The sequence below is a fragment of the Marmota marmota genome, unplaced genomic scaffold, assembly GCF_001458135.2.
Source record: "Marmota marmota marmota unplaced genomic scaffold, marMar, whole genome shotgun sequence".
Taxonomy (NCBI): Eukaryota; Metazoa; Chordata; class Mammalia; order Rodentia; family Sciuridae; genus Marmota; species Marmota marmota.
Genome location: NW_026000026.1, coordinates 5,083,490 through 5,104,658, shown reverse-complemented (window position 1 = coordinate 5,104,658; position 21,169 = coordinate 5,083,490). Strand labels below are relative to the sequence as shown.

The window sequence follows — 21,169 nt, the reverse complement described above, 5'->3', positions numbered from 1 at the left end:
AGAGAGAGAGAGAGGGGGGGGGGAGGGAGAGAACCAGTAATCAAGATCTCCAAGTATAACCCAGGTACAAAGCAGCTCTTCAAGTGCTGGTTCTGCCCCTTCCTCTAGCCCAGCCACCCCTACAGCATGCCCTCCTCCACTCCCCCTACTAAAATCCAGAGCAGCCCCACCCCCTGCCACAGAATCCCAGCCTGGACCCTCCTCCTGGGTCTCTGCTTCCATCTGTCTCTTCTGATCCATCTTCCCAGAGCTGCCTGATGTCCTTCCAGGAAGGCCACCAGAGTTAGCACAGACGACAACAAATAGTATGCCCAGCCAAATGTCAATCTCAGAGAAACATCAACCAATTCTGTAGCAAAAGTGGGTCTGGTGTTGCTGCTCTGAAATTCACATTTAGCTAGGCCCCGTTTATTCACCTGGCAACCCTGAATTCTAACCACGTCACTCACCTGGGGAAATCAACTTGGGTTCTGAAGTTGTCTACCTAACGACAGTTCAAAAAAGTGGCTTTGTAAAGGGAATGTGGATCATAGAGACTCTTTCTCCACAGGAGAACCCAAGTGAATGAATGGGTTTTTATAGTAAGAGGTTTACAACTCAGAACACCAGTCAGAAGAGTTTTTAAGCAAAGTCTGCCAAGATCACGAGAAATAAAAGTCACTATGATCCCGGCTGATAGCTCAGCTCCTGACAATTAACTGCTCACAGGTCCCAGGAGAGATTCTGGCCGCCTCCAAGCCTTAATAGGGGCAGATCAGCCCCCACCATCATCTGTGCAGACATATCCAGTCTTGTGGTGGGACTGGGGGACTTTGAAGGAGGGGCTGAGCCAGGGCGGTTCAGGGCTGGTCCCTGGCCTTGCGCAGGGCCCTCACGTGTTCTAATCTTGTTCCTTCCTACCTCGGCGTCTCTCCTGTGTCTCATTAAATCTCCTACTATTATAAGGAGGCTGGGCCGTCTCTCAGTACCAAAGCCTCAATGTACACGCTCCCTGAAGGAGGGCTCCTGCGGATGGCTTGCAGTCATCTTGCAGTTTTGCTGTCTTTTGGCAACCTGCAAGCCTCAGGCGAGGACTTGCCCCAGGATGCGGGTGGCTCCTAGCTGTCCGTTCTGTATTCCAGGAATTTATAGACATTTCTCTTTGGAGACGCAGCCGTCTCTTTGAATCTCTAAATTCCAATCTCAGGACCACCCCCTGGAGCCATCTAGGTGGCCTCTGTTAGCCTGGCTTCCTCACAGCATGGAGTCTGAGGATGCCAGTGTCCCAGTGTCCTAGCCTCAGTAGTCACACGGTGCTACTCAGCCACCCACTGGGCGAAGCAGCCACAAGCCCACTTTGATTTCAAAGGAGGGAACAAAGAATTTGGGGACCATGTTGTCCTTGTGTTCCAGCTGTTATCGTCAGAACTCACTGATGGTCTATTCCATGCTGTTTCTTTGCCAAAATACCAGTTTGTGTCCTTGTGTCCTTGGCATGTGGTCCCTGCGGGAGAGTGCATGTACCCACCGGTAGGTTGGGGTTAGTGTGAGTTGGGCCACATGCTCTGAGAGTCTGGAGAAGTCTGTGCCCACTTGAGGGCTAAGCCTGTGTGTATGTTTTGACTGAGTGACAATTGGTGGCATTGTTCCCAGTCTGCCTCCTTTCCAGGACTCAGGCTCACATCCAGCTGCTCACCTGTTTTCCACGTGGATGCCCAGGGCCACACAGCCTCAAATGGGCGATGCCTCAAGGCCCCCGAGCTGACGCAGAGCTCTGGGTCTCCCTTCCCAGCCCCCAGCTGCTGCCCTCCTGTGCCGCAGTCCTCAGGGAGTCTGTCTTCTCTGCCAGATGTCCTGAGTCCACTCTACCTGAGCGGAGCCGAGCTCTCCTCTTGCCTGGCAACAGCCCCTTCTCTGCTCCTGACCCTGCCCTTGCTCCCAGAAGCCTGCTAGAGCTCCTGCTATTTCAATGTTAACTGGGATGAAATCCATCCTCCCTCCTGATCCCTCCCATGGCCTAGACTGGAGACGCCTCTCCCTCCCTCCGCTCTGCTCATCGCACCTGGGCTCCTGAGCTCCAGCTTGATCCCTGCTTTTCTTTGTGCCCCACAAGCCAGTTCTCACCTCAGGACTACTGCCTTAAGCCCCTGGGTAGGTGGGGACTTGTTACAGCAACTACAGGAAACTAATAAAAAGGGTCTGTCCCACGTGCTGAGGCGCGGACATGAGGTGAGCCCCTGGGTCTTGCTGTGCCTAAAATAAATTCCAGTTTGTGTTTAAACTTGTTTTTGTCACTTGCCACCAACACAGTCATGAATAATGCACAATGCGTCCCTAGGAACAGAAGTATCAGTGCCGGGCTTGCCCCTCTTGCCCTGGCGTGGGCTGACAGCCAGTGCTGGCCTCGGAGGCCCTCTCTGCCCCTGCTCTGCTGACCTGTGCAGGCCAGGGCACAGAGGTACTAATACCCTGTGTTAACTTTCTGTCACTATGGCCAAATGACCGTTAAAAAAAAAAAAAAAAAAACTTTAACCAGGGGAGATTTCTTTTGGCTCACAGTTCAGCCCATAGTCACTTGGTCCATCACCATGGACTGTGGTGAGGCAGATCATCGTGGCGCGGAGGGTGTGGAAGAGCAAAGCCACTTAGCAATGGCAGCTGGAAGCAGGGGCCAGGGTAGGACATAGTCCCCAAGGGCACACCCCCAGGGACCTGCTGCCTTCCACCAGGCCCCGCCTCCTGCAGTTTCCGCCAGCTCTCAGTTGCCCATTCAGCTGTGAGTCCCCCTGTGGCCTGACTCATTGAAGAGGCAAGAGCCCTCGTGACACAATCCCTGCCCCAAAGCCCCACCCCCAGAACATTGCTGCACTGGGGACAAAGCCTCCCATGCACAAGCTTTGGGGACGTTCCAGATCTAAACCATAACACACTCCTTGTAAAGAACCCTCCAATGACTGCTGGAAGGTGGTGTGAGTACCCAGCGCCCTTGGATTTGCTCTCCTTGGGTGATCAGGAAGGGCTCCCCGGGTGCCACCGAGCTAAGAATGGAACCATGTCTCCGTGGGTCTAGGCAACAAGGGGCGGGGAGAGCACTTTCAGAAGAGAGAGGGCAGGGGTGAGAGGGAGCATGGCTTCAGCTGGAGGGCAGCACAGGTGTCCTAGAGCAGAGAGCAAGGCAGGGCTTGGTGGGAGAAGGGTCTGGAGGAGGCTTCCACGCAGGATCTCATGAGCTGAATCAGGATTACACCATTGAAGGAGGTTTAACTGATTTTAAGGAAGTCAGAACCCATCTGGCCATAACTAACCTGGCTTTTATGAATATGTTTGCACAGATTTCTGAAAAGGACTTCAGATAGACCTGGTATCCATAGAGATGGCTATGTGGACACTAACAATTATGATCATGAAACCACAAACTTGAGAAACCAGATGCTATAAATAGAACTGATTCTAGGGGAGCTTTGATTAGTCTGGGCTGATGGAATGTGCTGGACACACTGTGCCCACATAAATGGTCTAACGTTTGAAAGGAACCTGTTGTGTGTGTGAATGACAGCGAGGATGCTGGCGTCATAGCAACCCGGACCACAGGGCCTTTCCTCAGCATTCCAAAACAGGGCTCCCTTGACTGTTGGGAAGGGCATGGAGGAAAGTGCACACTTGGAGAGTGTCTGCTGCCCACCAGCCAAGCTTGGGATCAATGACTTATTTAATTCTAATAAGCACTTGTCACAGCAGAACCAACAGTCCCTGGTGGGAAGATGCAGAAACTGGAATAAGAGAAAGGCTGTTGGTGGCTGTGCCACAGAGTGGGGGACGCTTACAGATGCCTCTGGTGGCCATGTCAGCTCCCTTCCTTGCTTATAGAGCACGTCCTGTCTACAGAGACTTAAAGTGACAGCTTCTCACTTGTCCAGCTGCCTCTGCTGCTGAGGCGGTCCTGGAGGCCGACTGCAGGAGTCTGACGGGACAGGAGGACTCCCAGCGACAAGCTTCCTTCCAATATAGAGGTGTGTGCGGGAAGCGGTGCTCTCTTCAGTGTGGTTTTTGCGTTTTCATGTGATTTATAGAATTTAGTGGCCCCCTAGTGACCGTAAGGTGACAAAGGTAAGGACAGAAACCACAGGCTAGGGCTGGTGGGACAGAAAGATGGCAAGATTCTGGGTCCTTAGTTTCATAAAGCGACTGAATGACACCTGGGACCCCATCTCGAGCTGTTGTGAGATTAGAAGTAAGCTTACTGTTGATGGTAGTGAGTTATTTGTTATCTGCAGCTTAAAATATCAAAACTACGGCAGAGTCTACTGATTGTGCCCTAATCACTCCTCCCCTACTGCCTTTTGGTACTAATCCCCCAAAGCTCTAGCTGACCCATGGCTGCCTGATAGAGTATGGTCCCTGCCTCCTTTGCAGCCTCACTGGCCACGTGACCCGCTTCTGGCCAATAGGATGTGAGTGGAAGTGCTGTTTGGCACTTTGGCTCAACCCCTCACCTACTTGCTTTCTACCTCCCACTCTCATACCTCTTCTTGCTGAATGGAGGGGGTAACAGGTGGCATAGACCCAGAGAAGGAAGCAACAGACCTGGACTATTGTATGACAGACAAATAAACATCTCACATGTTTAAGTCACTATTTTACAGCAGCTTATTCTGTCCCCTTACACACAGTAACCAAAACACATAGCCATTCAGTGGTGGTATAAGTCAGGGTTCTTGTTGCAAATCACATAACAGGTGTGTGTCGGGGGGGGGGGGGGGGGCTTTGACAGAGGGAGGTGGTCTCTGTGTCCCCTCAGGATTCCACACAATGAGGAAGGGCTGGTCCCGTAGGAAAGAGTGGTTGGACGCTGGGAATGTAAATATAGTAGCTCTGGTATTTAGCATTCCATAAATAATAACAGCTTCCATTTCTACTATCACGTGCTTGGCACAGTTCTGGGGCATTTTACCTCTGGCCACTCATTAAATCTTCACAAAAACCCTACAAGATCAATATTAGCTTATTTTACAGATGAGCAAAGGAATGCACAGAGAGGTTGAATAATTTCATCTTCCTCCAACGCGGCAGGAGGACCACAAGGTCAAGGCCAGCCTCTGCAATTTAGTGGGGCCCTAAGTAATTTAGCAAGACCCTGTCTCAAAATAATAAAAAATAAAAAGGGCTGGGGATGTGGCTCAGAGGTAAGGCGCCCCTGGGCTCAACCTCCAGAACAAATAATAATAATAATAATAATAATTATTATTATTATTATTTATCCTGTCACTCCTTAACGCACTTAGATGGCGATCATCCCAGCACTTAGAAGGAAAAACGGCTCAAAATGGCTCACTGTCCGCCCGCCGGGCTCTGACCAGTGTGTTGGGGGTCAAAAAAAATGGCCAGCGGGGGGCGAAGCGTTCGGGGTCCCAGACCGACTCCCGAGAGGAGCAGAGGAGCAGAGCCCCTGTCTCCCTCCGGAGGAGCTAAAACAAAGGCGACCGCGACCATCACCGACAACTCCCGGAGAGAACCGAGGAGGGGGAAAGAACCGCGGAGAGAATTGACGCGGATGGGCGAAGAGCAGGGGGCGGCCACAGGAGACCAACCCGAGACACTGAAGGCTTTCAAAAGGGCCGACACGTCGGGAGGCGGAACCACTCCCACCGGGCGGAAGTGTCCGAGGGGAGATGTTGAATGGAGGAAGAGGTCCCAGGATTTCCGGAGCGAGCGGAAGCACTGCCCGTAGTTTCCGGAGAAAGCGGAAGCGCTTAGCGCGTCTGCGCAGAAGAGCATCATGGCTGAGGCTAGCGAAGAACCGCCGCCAGAGGTAGAGCCGCTGGCCGCCGCCCGGGAGCGAAGCAGCCGTTTCTTGAGCGGCTTGGAGCTGCTGAAACAGGGCGCCGAGGCGCGTGTGTACCGCGGCCACTTCCTGGGCCGCGCGGCCGTGGTGAAGCACCGCTTCCCCAAGGGCTACCGGCACCCGGTGCTGGAGACGCGGCTCAGCCGGCGGCGGACCGTGCAGGAGGCCCGGGCGCTGCTCCGCTGTCGCCGTGCAGGTGAGGCAGGCGGGGACCCCGAGGTTCCGGGGCCTGGGCGAAGGCGGCGGGAGGAGCCCAGCTTCCCGCCCCGTTTGCCTTAGTTTCTTCCTTTTCACTGCTTGCCTCGGCCTTTGGCAGTGTTCTCTTTTCGTTCCTGTCTTCGTTAGTTCTTGTTGTCGTTGTTTGGTACTAGGATTGAACTCGGGGGCACTCGACCACCGAGCCACGTCTCAGCCTTTTAGGTATTTTATTTAGAGTCAGGGTCTCACTGAGTTGCTTAGTGCCTCCTCATTGCTGAGGCTGGCTTTGAACTCGTGATCGTCCTGCCTCAGCCTCCCGAGCGCTGGGATTACAGGCGTGGGCCACCGTGCTTGGCCCTCTCTTCATTAATTAAGACTTCTCATCGTCTCTCACCTACGAGCATTTGTCGCGGAGCCTTCGACCTGGTTCACATCTCAGCTGTGCCACTGTTGATTGCTCAAGGTTGAGCACCTTATTTAACCTCCCATGCTTCAGGCTCCGTGTTTGGGCCGTTTGAATTGTGCATTATTATCCCTTCATTCATTCGTTTTAAGAATCAGATGTGATTACAAGTATTCGCCCTGGAGCCAAGCTCTCTGGCTGCTTCTTATGGAGACTTTCAACAAGTTAACCTGTCCGCCTGTTCCCTCTCCTGTGAAGTGCAAGTCGTAGTAGAGGTGTCCATCCTAGATGTTGTGACCATGATACTAGGTATATGCCATATTATATGTTTGAATGTATGCCTGACATAGCTCTCATGAATGTATGTGTGTATATATATTTTTTTTGATAAAGCATCATCATGCACCACCACAAACATCCTCACATGAGAAACTGAGGCTCAGAGAAGGGAAGTAACTTGCCCAAGGTTTTCACAGCTAGTAAGTGGTCCATTCCTCTGATTCAGCACTTCTTGCTTTTTTTTTTTTTTTTAAATTAGTACTTTTTTGGCACCCAGCATACATCAGGATATTGTTAAGTATTGGGTGATCTGGGAAAATTCATCAGTGCAAATGTAGGTAAATTGCTACCCTTTTAATGAAGTTATTGGTTCCCTTTTTCTCCTTTGACCCTTTGTATGATGTAAGTGCCATTAAGCAGAGAACATGGTTTCCTTGTTTGCTCCTGTATCCCCATTGACATATCTCTAGTTTCTAGACGTGCCCCGAGCATGGTTGACATTCAGTAAAAATTCATTGAGTGTATTCGCGGTATTGTTTTATGTTATTGTAGCACAAACTGAGGCTTGAGAGAAGTTAATGTAACTTTAAAGTACACAGGTAATAAGGATGGGAGCTGGGATTTGAACCCTGTTTTTTTTGAGCACAGAGCTGAACCTCTAAGCCAGCATACTGCTTGGCCTGTTTGTTTCCTTGTCAGGTAGAAACTGCTCTGGCTGGACCATGAGTCCCCTTTTAGATCCTTTTTTTTTTTTTTTTGGGAGTTAAGTATGACAAATGAAATCTAGTTATAAAAGGTGACTTAGGCGAGAAAGCTTTGACTTCTCTAAACTTAGCTGTGGGTGGTCTCAGGCATAGTTCTGCAGTGCCTGAGCAAGGGAACTTCCAGATAAGTTGTACCATTTTCTGCGCCATTCCTAAATCTTTTTCTAAAATAAATACATACAAGCTGAAAACTGACTCAGTCTTTGAAAATGAAGGCTATCATTAAAAAGAATTGAGCCCAATAACGACTTGTGTATTGATTGCAGGGATATCAGCCCCGGTTGTCTTTTTTGTGGACTATGCTTCCAACTGCTTATACATGGAAGAAATTGAAGGCTCAGTGACTGTTCGCGATTATATTCGATCGGCTCTGAAGGCTGAAAAAGCTCCCCAAATCTTCTTCGCCTTAGCCAAGGCAATTGGGCAGGTTTTGGCTCGAATGCATGATGAAGACCTCATTCATGGCGATCTTACCACCTCCAACATGCTTCTTAAACCCCCCGTGGATCAGCTGAACATTGTACTCGTAGACTTTGGGCTGAGTTTCGTTTCAGGACTTCCGGAAGATAAGGGAGTGGATCTCTACGTCCTGGAGAAAGCCTTTCTTAGTACCCACCCCAACACTGAGGCTGTGTTTGAAGCCTTTCTGAAGAGTTACTCCACCTTCTCCAAAAAGTCCAAGCCAGTGCTCAAAAAATTAGATGAAGTGCGCCTAAGAGGAAGAAAGAGGTCCATGGTTGGGTAGAGCTGTGTGACACCACTCAGTTAAGCTGTTTCTCAAAGCAAATTTGAGAAAATGCTCCAAAAGAGATTAGGCTTAATAAAGGTGTTGAGATATTTTTAAGTGGTCTGTGGACATGCTTGTCGAGGGTCACCATTATCATCTGTAGTTCTGTTCTCAAGAGCTTACGTAAGACGTGTTCTAGGCAGAATTGGGCATATAAATTTAATCTGGGACAGACTTTCTCCCAAACTAACCTGTATCCTTCATGTGCATGTGGGTAAAGGGGGGAACCACATAATGAGAACTGTATTCTCTTCGATCCTTTTGGTGAGACCCAGATAAAGTCTCAGTTGGGCATGGTATGTATCAGCCCTCCAGCCCGGCGTGGCGGTAGTTATTGTTGTGTACATGATATATTTGACTCAAAACCACTTTAGAGGAATATAGAACAACATTTTAAAAGATGAAAGAGACATATAGACTAGAAAATATCAGTGTATTACTTTATGAGATGTGTTTCAAATATATATTTAGACATAGTTTAAACCCATCACAGACATATGCTAGGTTTGACATAAGTGTATTTTTTACATATTTATTTATGTTTTAGTTGTAGCTGCACACAATACCTTTATTTATATGTGGTGCTGAGATTCAAACCCAGGGCCTTGCACATGCTAGGCGAGTGCTCTACCACTCAGCCCCAGCCCCAGCCCTAAACATATTTCTTTTTGAGAGTCATAGTGAAAAGATGAAAAATGCTGCTTAGCCCCAAGTTTTCATTTAAAAAAGCAGACTTAGAATAGTTTTGAAAATTTAGGTAACGTTGTTTTCATTGCTCTGTGCTTTTATGGTTACCTTCCAATTAAGACAATTGACTAACGTGCCTTTAACTTTGTATAGGTGAAAAGCGAGTTGATTTCTGTCACAGCAGAAAGTCGAGTAGCAGTGGTGAGGTGGCTGTGAGTGGAGCTTGTGGAGTCTGGCTTACAGAGCGGGAAAACTGAGTTAACTCAAAAGTGCCAGTAACTGGCCTTTAGCCTCCCAGCCCCAGCAGCGGGTGTGGGTGTGATGGAGCACTGTGCCTCCCGCAGGGTCCAGTCAGCAAGTGTGTCCTGGGTGCCTTCTGTGAGCCTGCGGCCATTTGGGTACTGGGAACAACTGTGAGCAAAACAGACAGCCCCTGCATGCAGGGGGTAAGCATTCTGCAGGGGCCAGGGCCATGTCTGTTTGCTCAACGCGGCCAGTGCCCACCGAGTGTGCTGCACACGGCCGGTGGCCAGGAGTGAGTGAAGACTCCCCTGCTGGGTAGCTGCGAGTGGCAGAGGAGCACGCTGCTGCTTACTGCTCCAGGCGTTGTGCCAGCTGTTTCTATACTGGATCGAGAGCAGCTCTCAGCTGTCCCCACTTTTCAGATGGGAACTGGCTTAAAAACAGGCAACTTGGCTGAGGCGTGATAGGGAACAAGAGGTTCTTTTAATTTGGGACACAATTCCAAAGGACTGTGGCTCTTTTGCCACCAGGGGTCGCAGTTGCCAGTGTCATCCCCTGCTCAGGGGAAGAGCTCCCTCTGCTTTCCTCCCTCCTCCCCTCCTCTCCCTTCCTCTTTCCCCCCAGTTTCTTCCTCCCGTTTCCCCTCCTCTACTCCCCTGCTTCCCCCTGTTCCCATCTGCCCTCCCTTGAACTTGCTCCTTTTTCCCCTCAACACCTAGCAGAGCGTCTGTATGTGGCCGGTGCTGGCTGTCACTCAGGACAGTGGTGGCCTGGCTCCTTCCCATCACCTCACCATTTCCCCACTTTTCACTTGTTCTTTTGCGAGGTGTTTAGCGAGCGTTTGGCTGTGACCAGCTCTGCTAGATCCTGAAAAAGCTGCAGTGGCAGGGACGGTCCCACAGCCCTCTGGAGATCCCTGACCCTGCTGTGCTCTGTACCCAGTGGCTCTCTGGCTGGTCTCCCTGGTTTTGCCCTGACCCCTGGCACTCAGTAGGGAGAAGGGACCCTTTTAAACCAGATATGCCACCCCTCCATCCAGAGGTCTGATGACTCCATCCTTGTCTCCTTGCTTACCCATTGCACAAGTTGGCACCCCCTTGCCACAGTGTCCTCGTCCATGACCTGAGCCGAGAGCAGAGCCTGCTGTGTGGGCCTGCTGTGAGCACATCTGGCTCAGGATTCCCAGGATGCAGATACAGCTGGGTGTGTACTAGTGAGTCACACCTCAGTGACCCACACCCCAGGTGACATCCTGTAGGAGAATCAGTATCTGGGACTGAAATCTTGAGAAACACCTTGTTGAACACGGAGCAGTGACCACCACAAAGAATGACTGTGATGACCATGAGGACCCTTTGCCAACAATCCCCCATCAACGGCCAAACTGCAGAGGTTCCCCGCCCCTTCTCCCTCCTGTAACCTCCCAAGGCTGTCAGGGGAAGTCGGGCTCCAGTGTCACTGGGCCCCTGTGCAGGTTGTCCCCAATAGCCCCATGTTACTACTGAGCTCCTCTCCTGCCTCTTTATTTCCTTCAGTTGGTTCTTACATTTTGGTGCTGAAATGGGGGACTGGCAACTGGCATTTGAACTTCCCACACGGGCAGCCCCTCAGGCCTTCCCTTGACCTTGACCCAGTCTCCTCCTTTCCCTTTCTCATCCCCCCCTTCCCTTCCCTCTGCAGATCCAGTAGGGACAACTCATGTTACTGGACCTTCACCACCATGGCCATTGCCTATTGGGTGAGTGAGCCCCTCCAACTCCTCTGGATTTCTGGAATCCCTGCCTCGGTTTCCCTCTCTGTGGGCACTGTCCCTCTGACAAATCCCATCACTGGATGAGAATTCCTGCCACACTGGTGGCAATGACTTGCATTCTGTGGGGACGCCCATCAGTCACCTGTCGTTCCATTGGTCCTTCCTGGAAGTGCTCCTCCCGAAGGCATCACCCACAGTGTGGGACCCCTCCGGGCTGCTGCGGCCGCTCATCCCACTCCTGTTAAGGTCTCCCTACAGTGGGCTGGGGCTGCGGCTCTGCGGCAGAGCACTGCCCAGCACATCGGAAGCCCTGGGTTCATTCCTCAGCATCACATAAGAATAAACAAAATAAAGGTATTGTGTCCACCTACACACACACACACACACACACACATACACACAGATTTCCCTACAAGACCCTGTCTCTTCCCTTTGCAAATCCCAATATCTTCTTAGTCCCCAGGTCATTGTTTCCTGGCGTCTCCAGGCTAACATTCTTCGACTCACTGACTCCTCTCAGAACACCCCAATTTTGACCATTAAAAAACCCTTTCTTGAAAGGGATCTGGGCCTCACATCAGTGTCCACTGGGAGTACCAGTGTTGTGAAACTTGTGGAGCACTAACTGCCCCTGCCAGCGCCAGGCACTCTGGAACAACGAGCGGTGTGGCTGTAGTATCACGCATATTGCAAACAAGCAACTAGGATACAGCCTCCTGTGCCCCTCTGTAAGCCTAGGGTAGACGAGATGCACGTCCCACTTGCTGGACCCCAGTTGCAGTGTTTCTGAATCAAGACAGACTGGGCTGAGAATTTGCATTCCTAGTAAGCTCAGTAGTGCTCGGACTGCTGTTCTGGGAACCACTGCCCTAAACATCAAGGTGTGTCATGAGAAAAATGGGAACTGGTGCTGGGAGGGCAGGAAGCAATTGTGATTTCCTGTGCCCATTTTACGGATGAGGGAGCTGAGGCTCAGAGATGCTAAGCAACTTTCCCAGAGTCATCAGCCTGCAAATGGTAGAGATTGTGCCAGACATTATCTGTTGCCTAAAAAAGTCATGTGGCCCCTTTTAACCTCTTTGGACAGAGCCCCAATTTGCCCAGGGGTGTGTTAGGTGAAGCTCAGATTGGTCCTTGATGGACAGGTGGGCATGTGACCCCTTTTTGGTCACCAAGACTAGACACAAGGGCAAATTTGTAAAGATTGCTTCTGTGGATATGTTACATTGCCGCAGTCTGGCTGGGCACAATTCAGGAGCCACTTGTCAAAAGAAACGAACTTTATTTTTAGAACCACACACGCCAAACAAAACCGCTCCTCAGGAAAAACCCTCAGAGCCCAACTGCCACCACCGGCTTCCCACAAGCCTCTCTCACCACCACAAGCCTCTCTCACCACCACAAGCCTCTCCACCTCCCACAATCCTCCTGCTCTTGAGGCCGATTGGCTGGGTCGTGTGGGCGGAGCCAAAAAAGTCCCCCAATGAGCAGCTCCGTGGTCTGAAAGGGCAGGGAAACAGCCCAATGAGCATCACCGCAGAGGAGCCAATCAGCTAGATGTTGCTGGGGCGCTGTGAGCCAATCATCAGCTGGCAGTCTGAAAGTTTGCTGGGGCCCCTTCGGCTGTGGCTCTCAACATTACATGTCATGGAAGTTCTTGAGAGGGGCGAGTTCACTCCCTGCCCTGACCCCAAAACACCCCCATCAGTGATTCCTGCTTTAAATGAGGTGTCAGGTGCAGCAGATGTCAGGAGACCATAGGCCACCTGAGAGGTCAGGAGTGGAGGACGGTGGGTAGGGAGCCAGGCAGGCAGGAGGCTGCACTTAGGGAGGCCACAGCCCAGCTCAGAGTACATAGAAGCCAGCAGGCCCACCCAGCCAGGCACAGACCCCAGTCCCACACAGCCCTGCTCGTTCCGGGCACCTTGTTGTCTTTCCTGGTCAGGCCAGGGCATTGGGGACCACAGGCCCCTCTGCTTAGATCAAAGTAGCAACAGAGCCATAAAGGCTCAGATCTCCTCTTCAAGGACGGTGGCGGGAACGCTGGACTGGATGTGGCCCACTCAAGGCCTGGCCAGTCTCTGCTCCCAGCTGTCCCTGAAGGTGGGGAGAGTGCCCAAGTGAAGGTTTGGTCTGCGCCAGTGGCTGATGACCTGGACATTGTTCACTGGGTCCACAGGATGTTCATTTCCCAGTTGCCAAGTTAAGCACTCCCAGTCCAGAGCCCTGACTTGTCTGGAAAGATTGCCAGGATCCAACTGCCCTGGGCCTGTCCTGACATTGGCCTTGTAGAGGGGCTTTGCTCACCCAGTCCCCACTCCTCCAGGCTCTCCTCCATTCAGGCCGGCTGCCCGTTCCCATGCGTGTCCTCCTGTCCTCTCCCTGTGGACTTAAGAGGGAGGGTGCTCTCCCTCTCAGACATCTTCGCCTCCACACTGCCTCTCCCTGCAACACTGGAGTTCGCAACCTTAGATAGACGGTCAGCATCTTCTCCAGGGGCCTCCAAGCTGCCTGTAATCTCAATCATCCAAAACAAACCCGTGGCTCCAGCCCTTGCTCTCTGCTCCCACCACCATCTGCCCATCTCGGCAAAAAACGGTGGGAGAGCCAGTGCCTGAGCTGAACCTGGGCGTTCCTCTCGCTCCCATCTTGCACCCCCGACCCAGACCCGCTGAAGCCCACTCAGCTTTACCTGCAGAGGGAATCGGAAGGTAGGAGACTGGCTACCCTTGAGGCGGGCCGTGCAGCGGGGGCTCCTGGAGACTTCGGGGAGCGTGGAGGTTCTGTTTCTTGAGATCAGAGCTGAGTACGTGGGTGGATTGGTTGGTGAATTTACTGAAACTACCCTCCTCTACACGCGCACCTCTCTGCACTGGTGTTACATTTCTATATAGAAGTCATGTGTAACCGGCCACACGCCCCTCCTAGCAGCTGCGGAGTCCCATTCAGTCCAGATCTGGGCTCTGTCTCTCCTCTGCAGGACACTGTGGTGGTCCCTCCTCACTCAGGGCCACCCCAGCTCTTACCCTTGCGGCCCCTCTCTGCTCTGCCCCCCACTCTCCGCGGGGCAAGCCATGCTGGGCCCCTCGCCCTCTCCCAGCTGCAGCCACGCCAGAGGCCTTTGTGTTTCCTGTTCCCTCTGCCTTGGGACACTGTCCCCACGGTCTTCTCACGGCTGCTTCTTTGGTTTCCTTCAGCCAATGCCAGAGGCATTCTGCCTGCAAATGCCTGGCAAACCCCCTGTGAATGAGGAAAGACCCCCAGCCCCGATCTGCTCCCCAGCTTCATCCCCTGGATCATGGCCACTTGCCGTCCCTTGACTCGCCTGCTCCAGTGCTTACCGCGTGGGCCCCTCAGCCCTGGGTCCTGGGCAGGGAGCCCTGTTTGGCCCACTTCTCTCTCCCTGGTCTCTAAAATGGCACCTGGAATGTAGCGGGTGCTCCTTTATTGGATTGGGCTGGATTCTCTCTTACACACCCAGCCTGCGTGCTGGACACAGTCAAGGATGCACTTGAGCCCCCCCCCCCTCACACACACACACACACCCGTACACACACACAGCCGTTCCCATGCCCACACGCGTTCCTCCTACCTAAGGTCTCCTCTGCTGGAGGCAAAACAGAGCATGCTCCCAGCCAGGGGTTTGGAACAAAAAACAGTCAGAACCCTGGGGGTCTGATGCCGATCAAAGGCCGCTTCGTGTTTGTAAACCTTCACCCTCTGCCCAGGAGAAAGGAGGGCAGGGGATGGCCAGGAACCCAGAGCTGTCAGAGCTCCAGGCCTTCCCCAGAGTGAGGAAAGGCGGGTGAGGCCAAGCTGCCTGACCGCCCCCTCCTGGGGACATGAAGGGGGCGACTAATCCCAAGCCCAGCCTGAGGGCACTCTGCTGGGACCTGCTTCAACACCAATATTGCTCTTGGAGCTGCAGAGACCTTGAATGAAATGTCACACTGAAAGATGCTGACAGTGGCGCAGGGGAGAGGAGGAGCTGGAGGCAGGGCAGGGGGCTTGAGATCCTCCGGGGAGGCAGCACCCCCGACTCTCTCCCTGCCTGCTGTATTCTTATTCATAGTGTTAAAGTCAGGCGGGATGCTGCCCATTTTACACATGTGTCTTGTCTTAGAACTACTCAAACGAAACCAGCGAAACTTTGGCTCCATCACTGCCGCACCTCCAGCACCCAGATAGATGCCTGGTAGGTAGTAGCTGCTCAGTTAGTCCTTGTTGATGAGTGATACCCAAGATTTTGATTGATGCTCGTAGTAATCAAATATGATGTAAAGCAGGTTCAATGATTCAATAGGTATTGATCCTCTATGTCCCAGGCACTGTTCTCGGTGCCGGGAATGTGGCCAGGAACAAATGGGAGTCTTTGTTCTCATGGAGTTCATTCTGGGGGGAATCATTTCAAATAGAATCATGTTATGCATAAAGTAAGAGGGAGGGGCTTGCATACAGGGCGAGCGTGGCAGAGTTGGAGAGAGCTGCATTTCATTGGACTGGGCGATCTTGGGCCCTTCTGAGGAGGGCATGTTCGAGCTGAGACCTGAGTGAGGGGAAGGAACCAGTCACTGCCATGGTGGCAGGGGCTGGGGAGGGTGGCCAGAGACCAGGCAGGTGGGCAGTAAGTGAAGACTTGGCATGTTCCAGGAGCAGGAAGCAGGTCATGAAGAGCACCGTGTGCAGTGGTTGAGAAGGAGGCACAGGGCCGAACGACTGGGCAGGACTGGTCATTCACTGAAGCACCCAGTGCAGTGCCCGGCATACAGCACGCCCTCGGTCACCCGGCCAGTGAGTGTCATAAGTGCAGCAGAACATCCACTCACCTCCCCGAGCCTGTTGTTTTCCCGTTTAAAATCATGACACTATTTAATGAGGGGTCGATAGGTCGCTGACCCCATGCTGAATGAATAAGCATGCAAGGGACGTGGAACAGTGGCTGGCTGTCCATTCACCGACCCCTACACAGCAAGAGCAGTTGACAGAGAACGCAAACATGCTAGCCCCGCACCTCAGGCTCACGCCATCTTCAAGAAGTGCAGAGGCTCACTCCACAGCTCCAGGGGCCGCCTCTCGGCTCTGCCCCTTGGTGTGGCCCTCCTGTTCTCTCTTGCTGTGTTCTCTTAGTCACCCTTCTCCCTTCCTAAGTATAGATGCGGCCTCCCGCTCTTCCTACCATGGCCAGCAGGAGGCTCTGTGCATTTCGACTGCAGCCCTTGGAACGCATTTAGACACGCAGGCACCGTCCCCCCAGACCAGTGCAGTGAGGTCCTGGGCACCTCCCCACAGGTCCTCTAGTTTGCCCTGGAGCCAGGGCTCAGGCGCTTCTTGCCAAGCACCGCCTCATGTGGGGCCCGGCCGCTCCGCGGATGCAGTCCAGCTGGGTGGCAGCGAGGCTCAGGACCAGCCCCTGGGTTGAGGATCCCCCCCTGGAGGGTGGCTGGGAAGGTGGAGACAGAAAAGCAGGACAGCACCGAGCAGGCCTGGGCACGGGGTGTTCTTCAGTGGCACTGAGGGCTTGGGAGGCCCTGGTGAAAGGGCTTGGCCTGTCACCCCGGCCATCTTTAAAGAGAAGGTGAGAGAGGGAGGGAGCGCGGCACCGTCTCTAGTTGGGGCATGTCTCTGTCGTTCTCGCATTAGGTTCTTCGCTCAACAAAAATCGGTCTTCGGGTGCCTTCAGGGAACTGCCCGATATTGGGGTGGGTGGGGAGAGCGGCATGTGTGTCCAGGGACCTTCCGTCCTGTCCTGTGCTGGCTGTGCGACCTTGGACAATTGTCTTAATCTCTGAGCCTCCGTTTCCTCATCTGTCCAGTGGGCACGCCTTCACCTACTAGCAGATGAAAGTGAAGGTCAGCCAAGCCACTTGTGCGCTGTGGACACTTCTGAAGAACCCTCTCCCACGGCCACTTCCTTCCCACTGCCCGGGGGGGGGGGATGTGAATGAAGGAGACCAGCGGGTCCAGCCTTGGAGCCAGCTTTTACGCAGCATCCCAAGGTCCAAGACACGGGGTGGGGACCTTGTGACGTGCAGAGCCCTCCTCCTAAAGGAAGCTGCAATTTTGTTAAGTATTAGTGTCAATAATAGTCACCTATTGCTGGGGAATAAGGTGCTTCGTGAAGTCAGTGGCAGGAGTGACCATTTCTTGATTCACAGATTATGCCGGTCAGACACAGGACAGGGCTGCGTGGCGGGGGCTTGTCTCTGCTCCAGCACATCTGGCTTCCGCTGGAGGCCAGAGGCTGAATGGCAATCATCTGAGGGCCCTTCGCTCAGTGCCCGTTAGTTGGGTTGGGAGTGGGTCTCTTCCTGTGGCCCCTCTCTGTGTGGCTTTTCTGCCTGGTTTAATATGAACTTCAAATGTGGTGGCTGGATTTCAACGGCGAGGGTCCCCAGACTGAGTGACCCAGGCAGGCACCGTGCCCTTGTGACTTAGCTCTGGAATCCCATAGCTCTACCTTTGCCGTGTTCTCGCTATTGATTAGAAGGTCACAAGCCCCTCCCCCCATTCAAGAGGTGGGACAGAGACCCCCAACTCTCAGTGGGAGCAAGTACTGATGCTGGTGATTGTCACAAGTACTGGGACCTGTACCATGCGGGGACCGCGCCGCCCTGTGTGCTGATTCCTGTCCTCCCTGTGAGCCACTCCAGTGTGCTTCTCCTCAGACTGAGAAACCCCAGCCAGCCCTGCCTAGAGATGCACAGGAGGTCAGCACAGTGTCCGTGTGGCTTTCCCCCGGGTGGCAGGGCACTCAGAAGGTAGTGCCAGTGGAGCTGCCCGAGGGTGAGGGGAGCCGGCACAGGCCAAGTGCTGAGGACCACGTGTGGCTCTGAGCAGGCGTGGTCCCTGGGCTTGCCACTGTTTCAGTCCTGCCACCTTTGAGGCCCCAGGTGGAAACCTCTGTTCTGAGGCCAAACATGGTCTCTTCCCCTCTTTGTCCTGGTACAGAGAGGCCAGTCCAGGGTCCTGGCGAGATGCACCCTGGTCCCAGCTGCCTGCACCTGGACTTTAGGGGATGGACTGGCGTCCATGCTGTGAGCTGGTCTAGGGACAGCTGTTATAGGCTGGGGTCCCCCCCCATCCTGCGCTCTAAAGAGCTCTCAGGAAGGCCTCACTCTCCCTGTAGTGCTGCCCTTGATGAGGCTGGTCATTGGGATGGTTCAGGGTCAGGTTCCAACCCAAAAGGTCATGGAGAGTTCATCCCAGGTTGGAGCAGGTCCACTGCGAAGCAACTTGCCCTTGGGTTTACGGGAAAGGGGGCAGCAAACTCGCCTTTGGGGCTTACGGGAACGAGCACCTTGCATCTGGGCCCTTCTGGCTCCGCCTCACGGCTTCCCGAATTTCAAATCTTTGCATCCAGAGTTCAGAATTTTGCCACAACGGTTTGCTCTGCACCATGAGTTACTCAGGGTTTTCCTCTGAGTTGCTTCATATGATAAACTTAAAAGGAGGGTTTTAAAAAATCATAGGCATTAATAAAAAACAAAAATCACTTGCTTTGTCAAAGATAATTCTGAGAATAAATAAAATACAAACAGTATGGTGTTATCTAATTCCAGCAAATACCAAAGCCTCTCACCACAAAACTGTCTCTGGTTACGAAGGAAGATTTTCAGGGATGCCAACACCCACTGAGCAATGGCGAGTAAATGAATATTGACACAGGAATCCAGCTTCATTTTCTGTGATTTAATGTTATTATTTAATGTGGTTGTTATGGTTTGGATGGAAAGTGTCCCCCCAAAAGTCCACGTTTTAAAAACACGGTGTTCCCCGTAGCAATGTTCAGAGGTGAAATATGAGAGGATGAGAACTCTGACCTCATCAGTGGATGAATGCGTTTGGTGGATTAGTGATTTGTAGGGGGGGTGTGGCTGGAGGAAGTAGGTCCCTGGGGTGGTCTTTGGGGTCTGTATTGAGTCCCTGGTTCCTACGCTCACACCCTCTCTCTGCTCCCCAGCTGCTAGGAGCTGAGCAGTGGAGTTGGCTAACCTTGGACTGAGACCTCGGAACCCCAGATAAAGCCAGAATAAAACGTTGCCTCTTCTGAGTTGTTCTTGTCAGGTATTTTTGTCACAGTGACAAGAAGCAACCACACAGCAGTCTGTGTGTCCTCAGCAGGTGCCTCGCACCCTCCGAGAAACCTTCCCCCCAACTTGGTCCACCAGCAGCTCCCCCCGCTCAGCTCCGCAGGCCTTCACAAGACCCCTCGGCTCCAGAGCCAAACAGCGGGACTGCTGGGTCTTCCACCTTTGCTGCCTGTGCCCAGCCAACATCAGCTCAGCCAGAGCTTTTAGATGAAAGGCTCACCCTTAGGACAGCTGCAATACAAAGGACAGGAATGACAATTCTGGCGAGGATGTGGAGAGACTGGGACTCTTGCACACTGTTGGTGGAAGAGTCTGGCAGGTCCTCAGGAGATAAAAGTCCACAGAGGCTCAGGTTCCTTATGTAAAATGACATCGTATTTGCACATAACCTCACCCTTTAAGTCCTTTCTAGGTTGCGGGTGAGGCCTGATGTAATGTCAGTGCTCCATAGGTAGTCACCACCCTGTATTCAGGTAATAATGACAAGAGGGAAATCTACAGGCTCCATGGAGATGCAGTGGATTTTCAGGTCTTGTCTCCCCACCGTTGGCTGAACGTGCCACTGGGGAGCCTGTGGATGCAGGGGCCACTCTTCCAAGTCCCTGCCATGAGTGGCCAGGCCCGTGGACTCTGGGCTGGACTGCTGAGGTCTGACCCTCCACTTGATAGCTGTGTGGACTTGGATGGGACCCTCGAGCTCTCTGTATTGCAGTTTCTTCCTCTGCAAATGGGGATCCATGAGGACCTACTTCTAGGGTCCTCTAGGAGTTCAATGGGCTAAATCACGCGGCGTTCTTCAGACAGTGCCTGGCACAGAGTAAGCACTCCAGTGCCACCATCATGATTCACATCTAAGTAAGAGGGAAGACCACCATTCCTGGGGCATTTCACATGGACGGCAAACTTGATTAAATTCCCTTCAACAATATAAACGGATTACAAAGTTTTGTAAAGCTGGTTCTTTTGAATGGTTCAAGCATTGAATATATGTCCATTCACTGGTGATAAAATTTGTGAATATCAAGGATTTTGATACTGTTGGGGTGTCCTGGGGCCTGTCCCCCACAGTTGCCAAGACTAGATATACGTTTATTAGATATGGGAAATATGACTTTAATACTGAGCATTAAACAGCGAAACAGCACTGTCCCGAGCCCTCTCACTGTCAGGGTCTCAGCAGTTGAGTGGCTCACTCTGGAGGCTGACTCCGTCTCCCTGCCTCGGGCATCAAGAGGTCAGTTACTAAAGGGCTGAAGTCATGGCATTTACTCTATTTCTTATTCATATTTTTTAGAACTTTCCAAGGTCTAATTTTTACCCCTTCCCAGATGCAGTGCTAAATAGATATCCTCACGGGCACCTGGTGATCTTACCCAGATTCCAAAGTAAAGGGGTCCTACTCAGACACGCGCGTCTGCGGGCTCCGAGGCACCACCTGGCTGCGCTCTGAGCGCACGCTGGCCTGGTTATATGATTCCTGGTGATTCCAACTTGAGCAGAGGCTCAGCTCCTCCTATAATGGGTTTCCTTTGCTACACCAGATGCCCTAAGTCTCTGTTCTACGTGGATTTAACATTGAAACACTTGAGTCTTTCCCAAATGAGATGTTCTTTCCGTTTCTCTGTGGCTGACCCCATGGTCCTGGTATTTTGATGCACTTCATGTGAGATGGCCTTATTAGAAACAAGCTGTTGTCATTACTCCTGTGTGACAGGGTTCCACTTCAGGTTCTGATATAGGAAGTTAAAAGATACTGTTTCCCCTACACTAAACGTCCACCCTTACAAACAAAGAGGATTTATAAGCTACAAAACCATAATTTTAAAAAACAAATAGAGAATTGTGGACAAAAAAAAAAAAAAACCCTAAAGGAACTAAATTTTAAGAGGAAATGCCAAGATCCTCCCAGGAGAGAGGGACCTCAGCAGTTCACACCCTGAGCAAATGCCTGTTGATGTGGCCAACTGTCAAGGGCCACCTGTGAGCTGCCATCCGATGAACAAGGAGGGGCCACTCAGGTCTGAATCACCAGTGCAGAGATGGTACACCTAAGGGACAGGTTGAGGAGGGCTGAGGATTCCCCTGGGAGAAAACGGGCCTCCCGTGAGTGCAAGGTACCAAAACTGGGGTGGGAGGCAGGAGAG

At 52.4% G+C, this 21,169-nt stretch overlaps 1 protein-coding gene and 1 long non-coding RNA gene across 2 annotated transcripts; one reads left to right on the top strand and one right to left on the bottom strand.

Annotated features, from left to right (window-relative positions):
• Positions 1 to 2,203: 2,203 nt before the first annotated feature.
• On the top strand, positions 2,204 to 8,309 carry Tp53rk (TP53 regulating kinase). The gene is made up of 4 exons (XM_015479161.2): positions 2,204 to 2,208; positions 2,725 to 2,755; positions 5,708 to 6,017; positions 7,732 to 8,309. Exons 1-4 carry the CDS (start codon positions 2,204 to 2,206, stop codon positions 8,208 to 8,210), a joined length of 825 nt encoding a protein of 274 aa, XP_015334647.2. The 3' UTR covers positions 8,211 to 8,309.
• Positions 8,310 to 12,376: 4,067 nt separating this feature from the next.
• LOC125618945 lies at positions 12,377 to 14,411 on the bottom strand. The gene is made up of 4 exons (XR_007350330.1): positions 14,277 to 14,411; positions 13,628 to 13,737; positions 13,243 to 13,446; positions 12,377 to 12,435 (listed from the first exon to the last, which is right to left on the bottom strand). It is a non-coding gene; the product is annotated as an uncharacterized LOC125618945 (long non-coding RNA).
• Between the last annotated feature and the right edge of the window lie 6,758 nt (positions 14,412 to 21,169).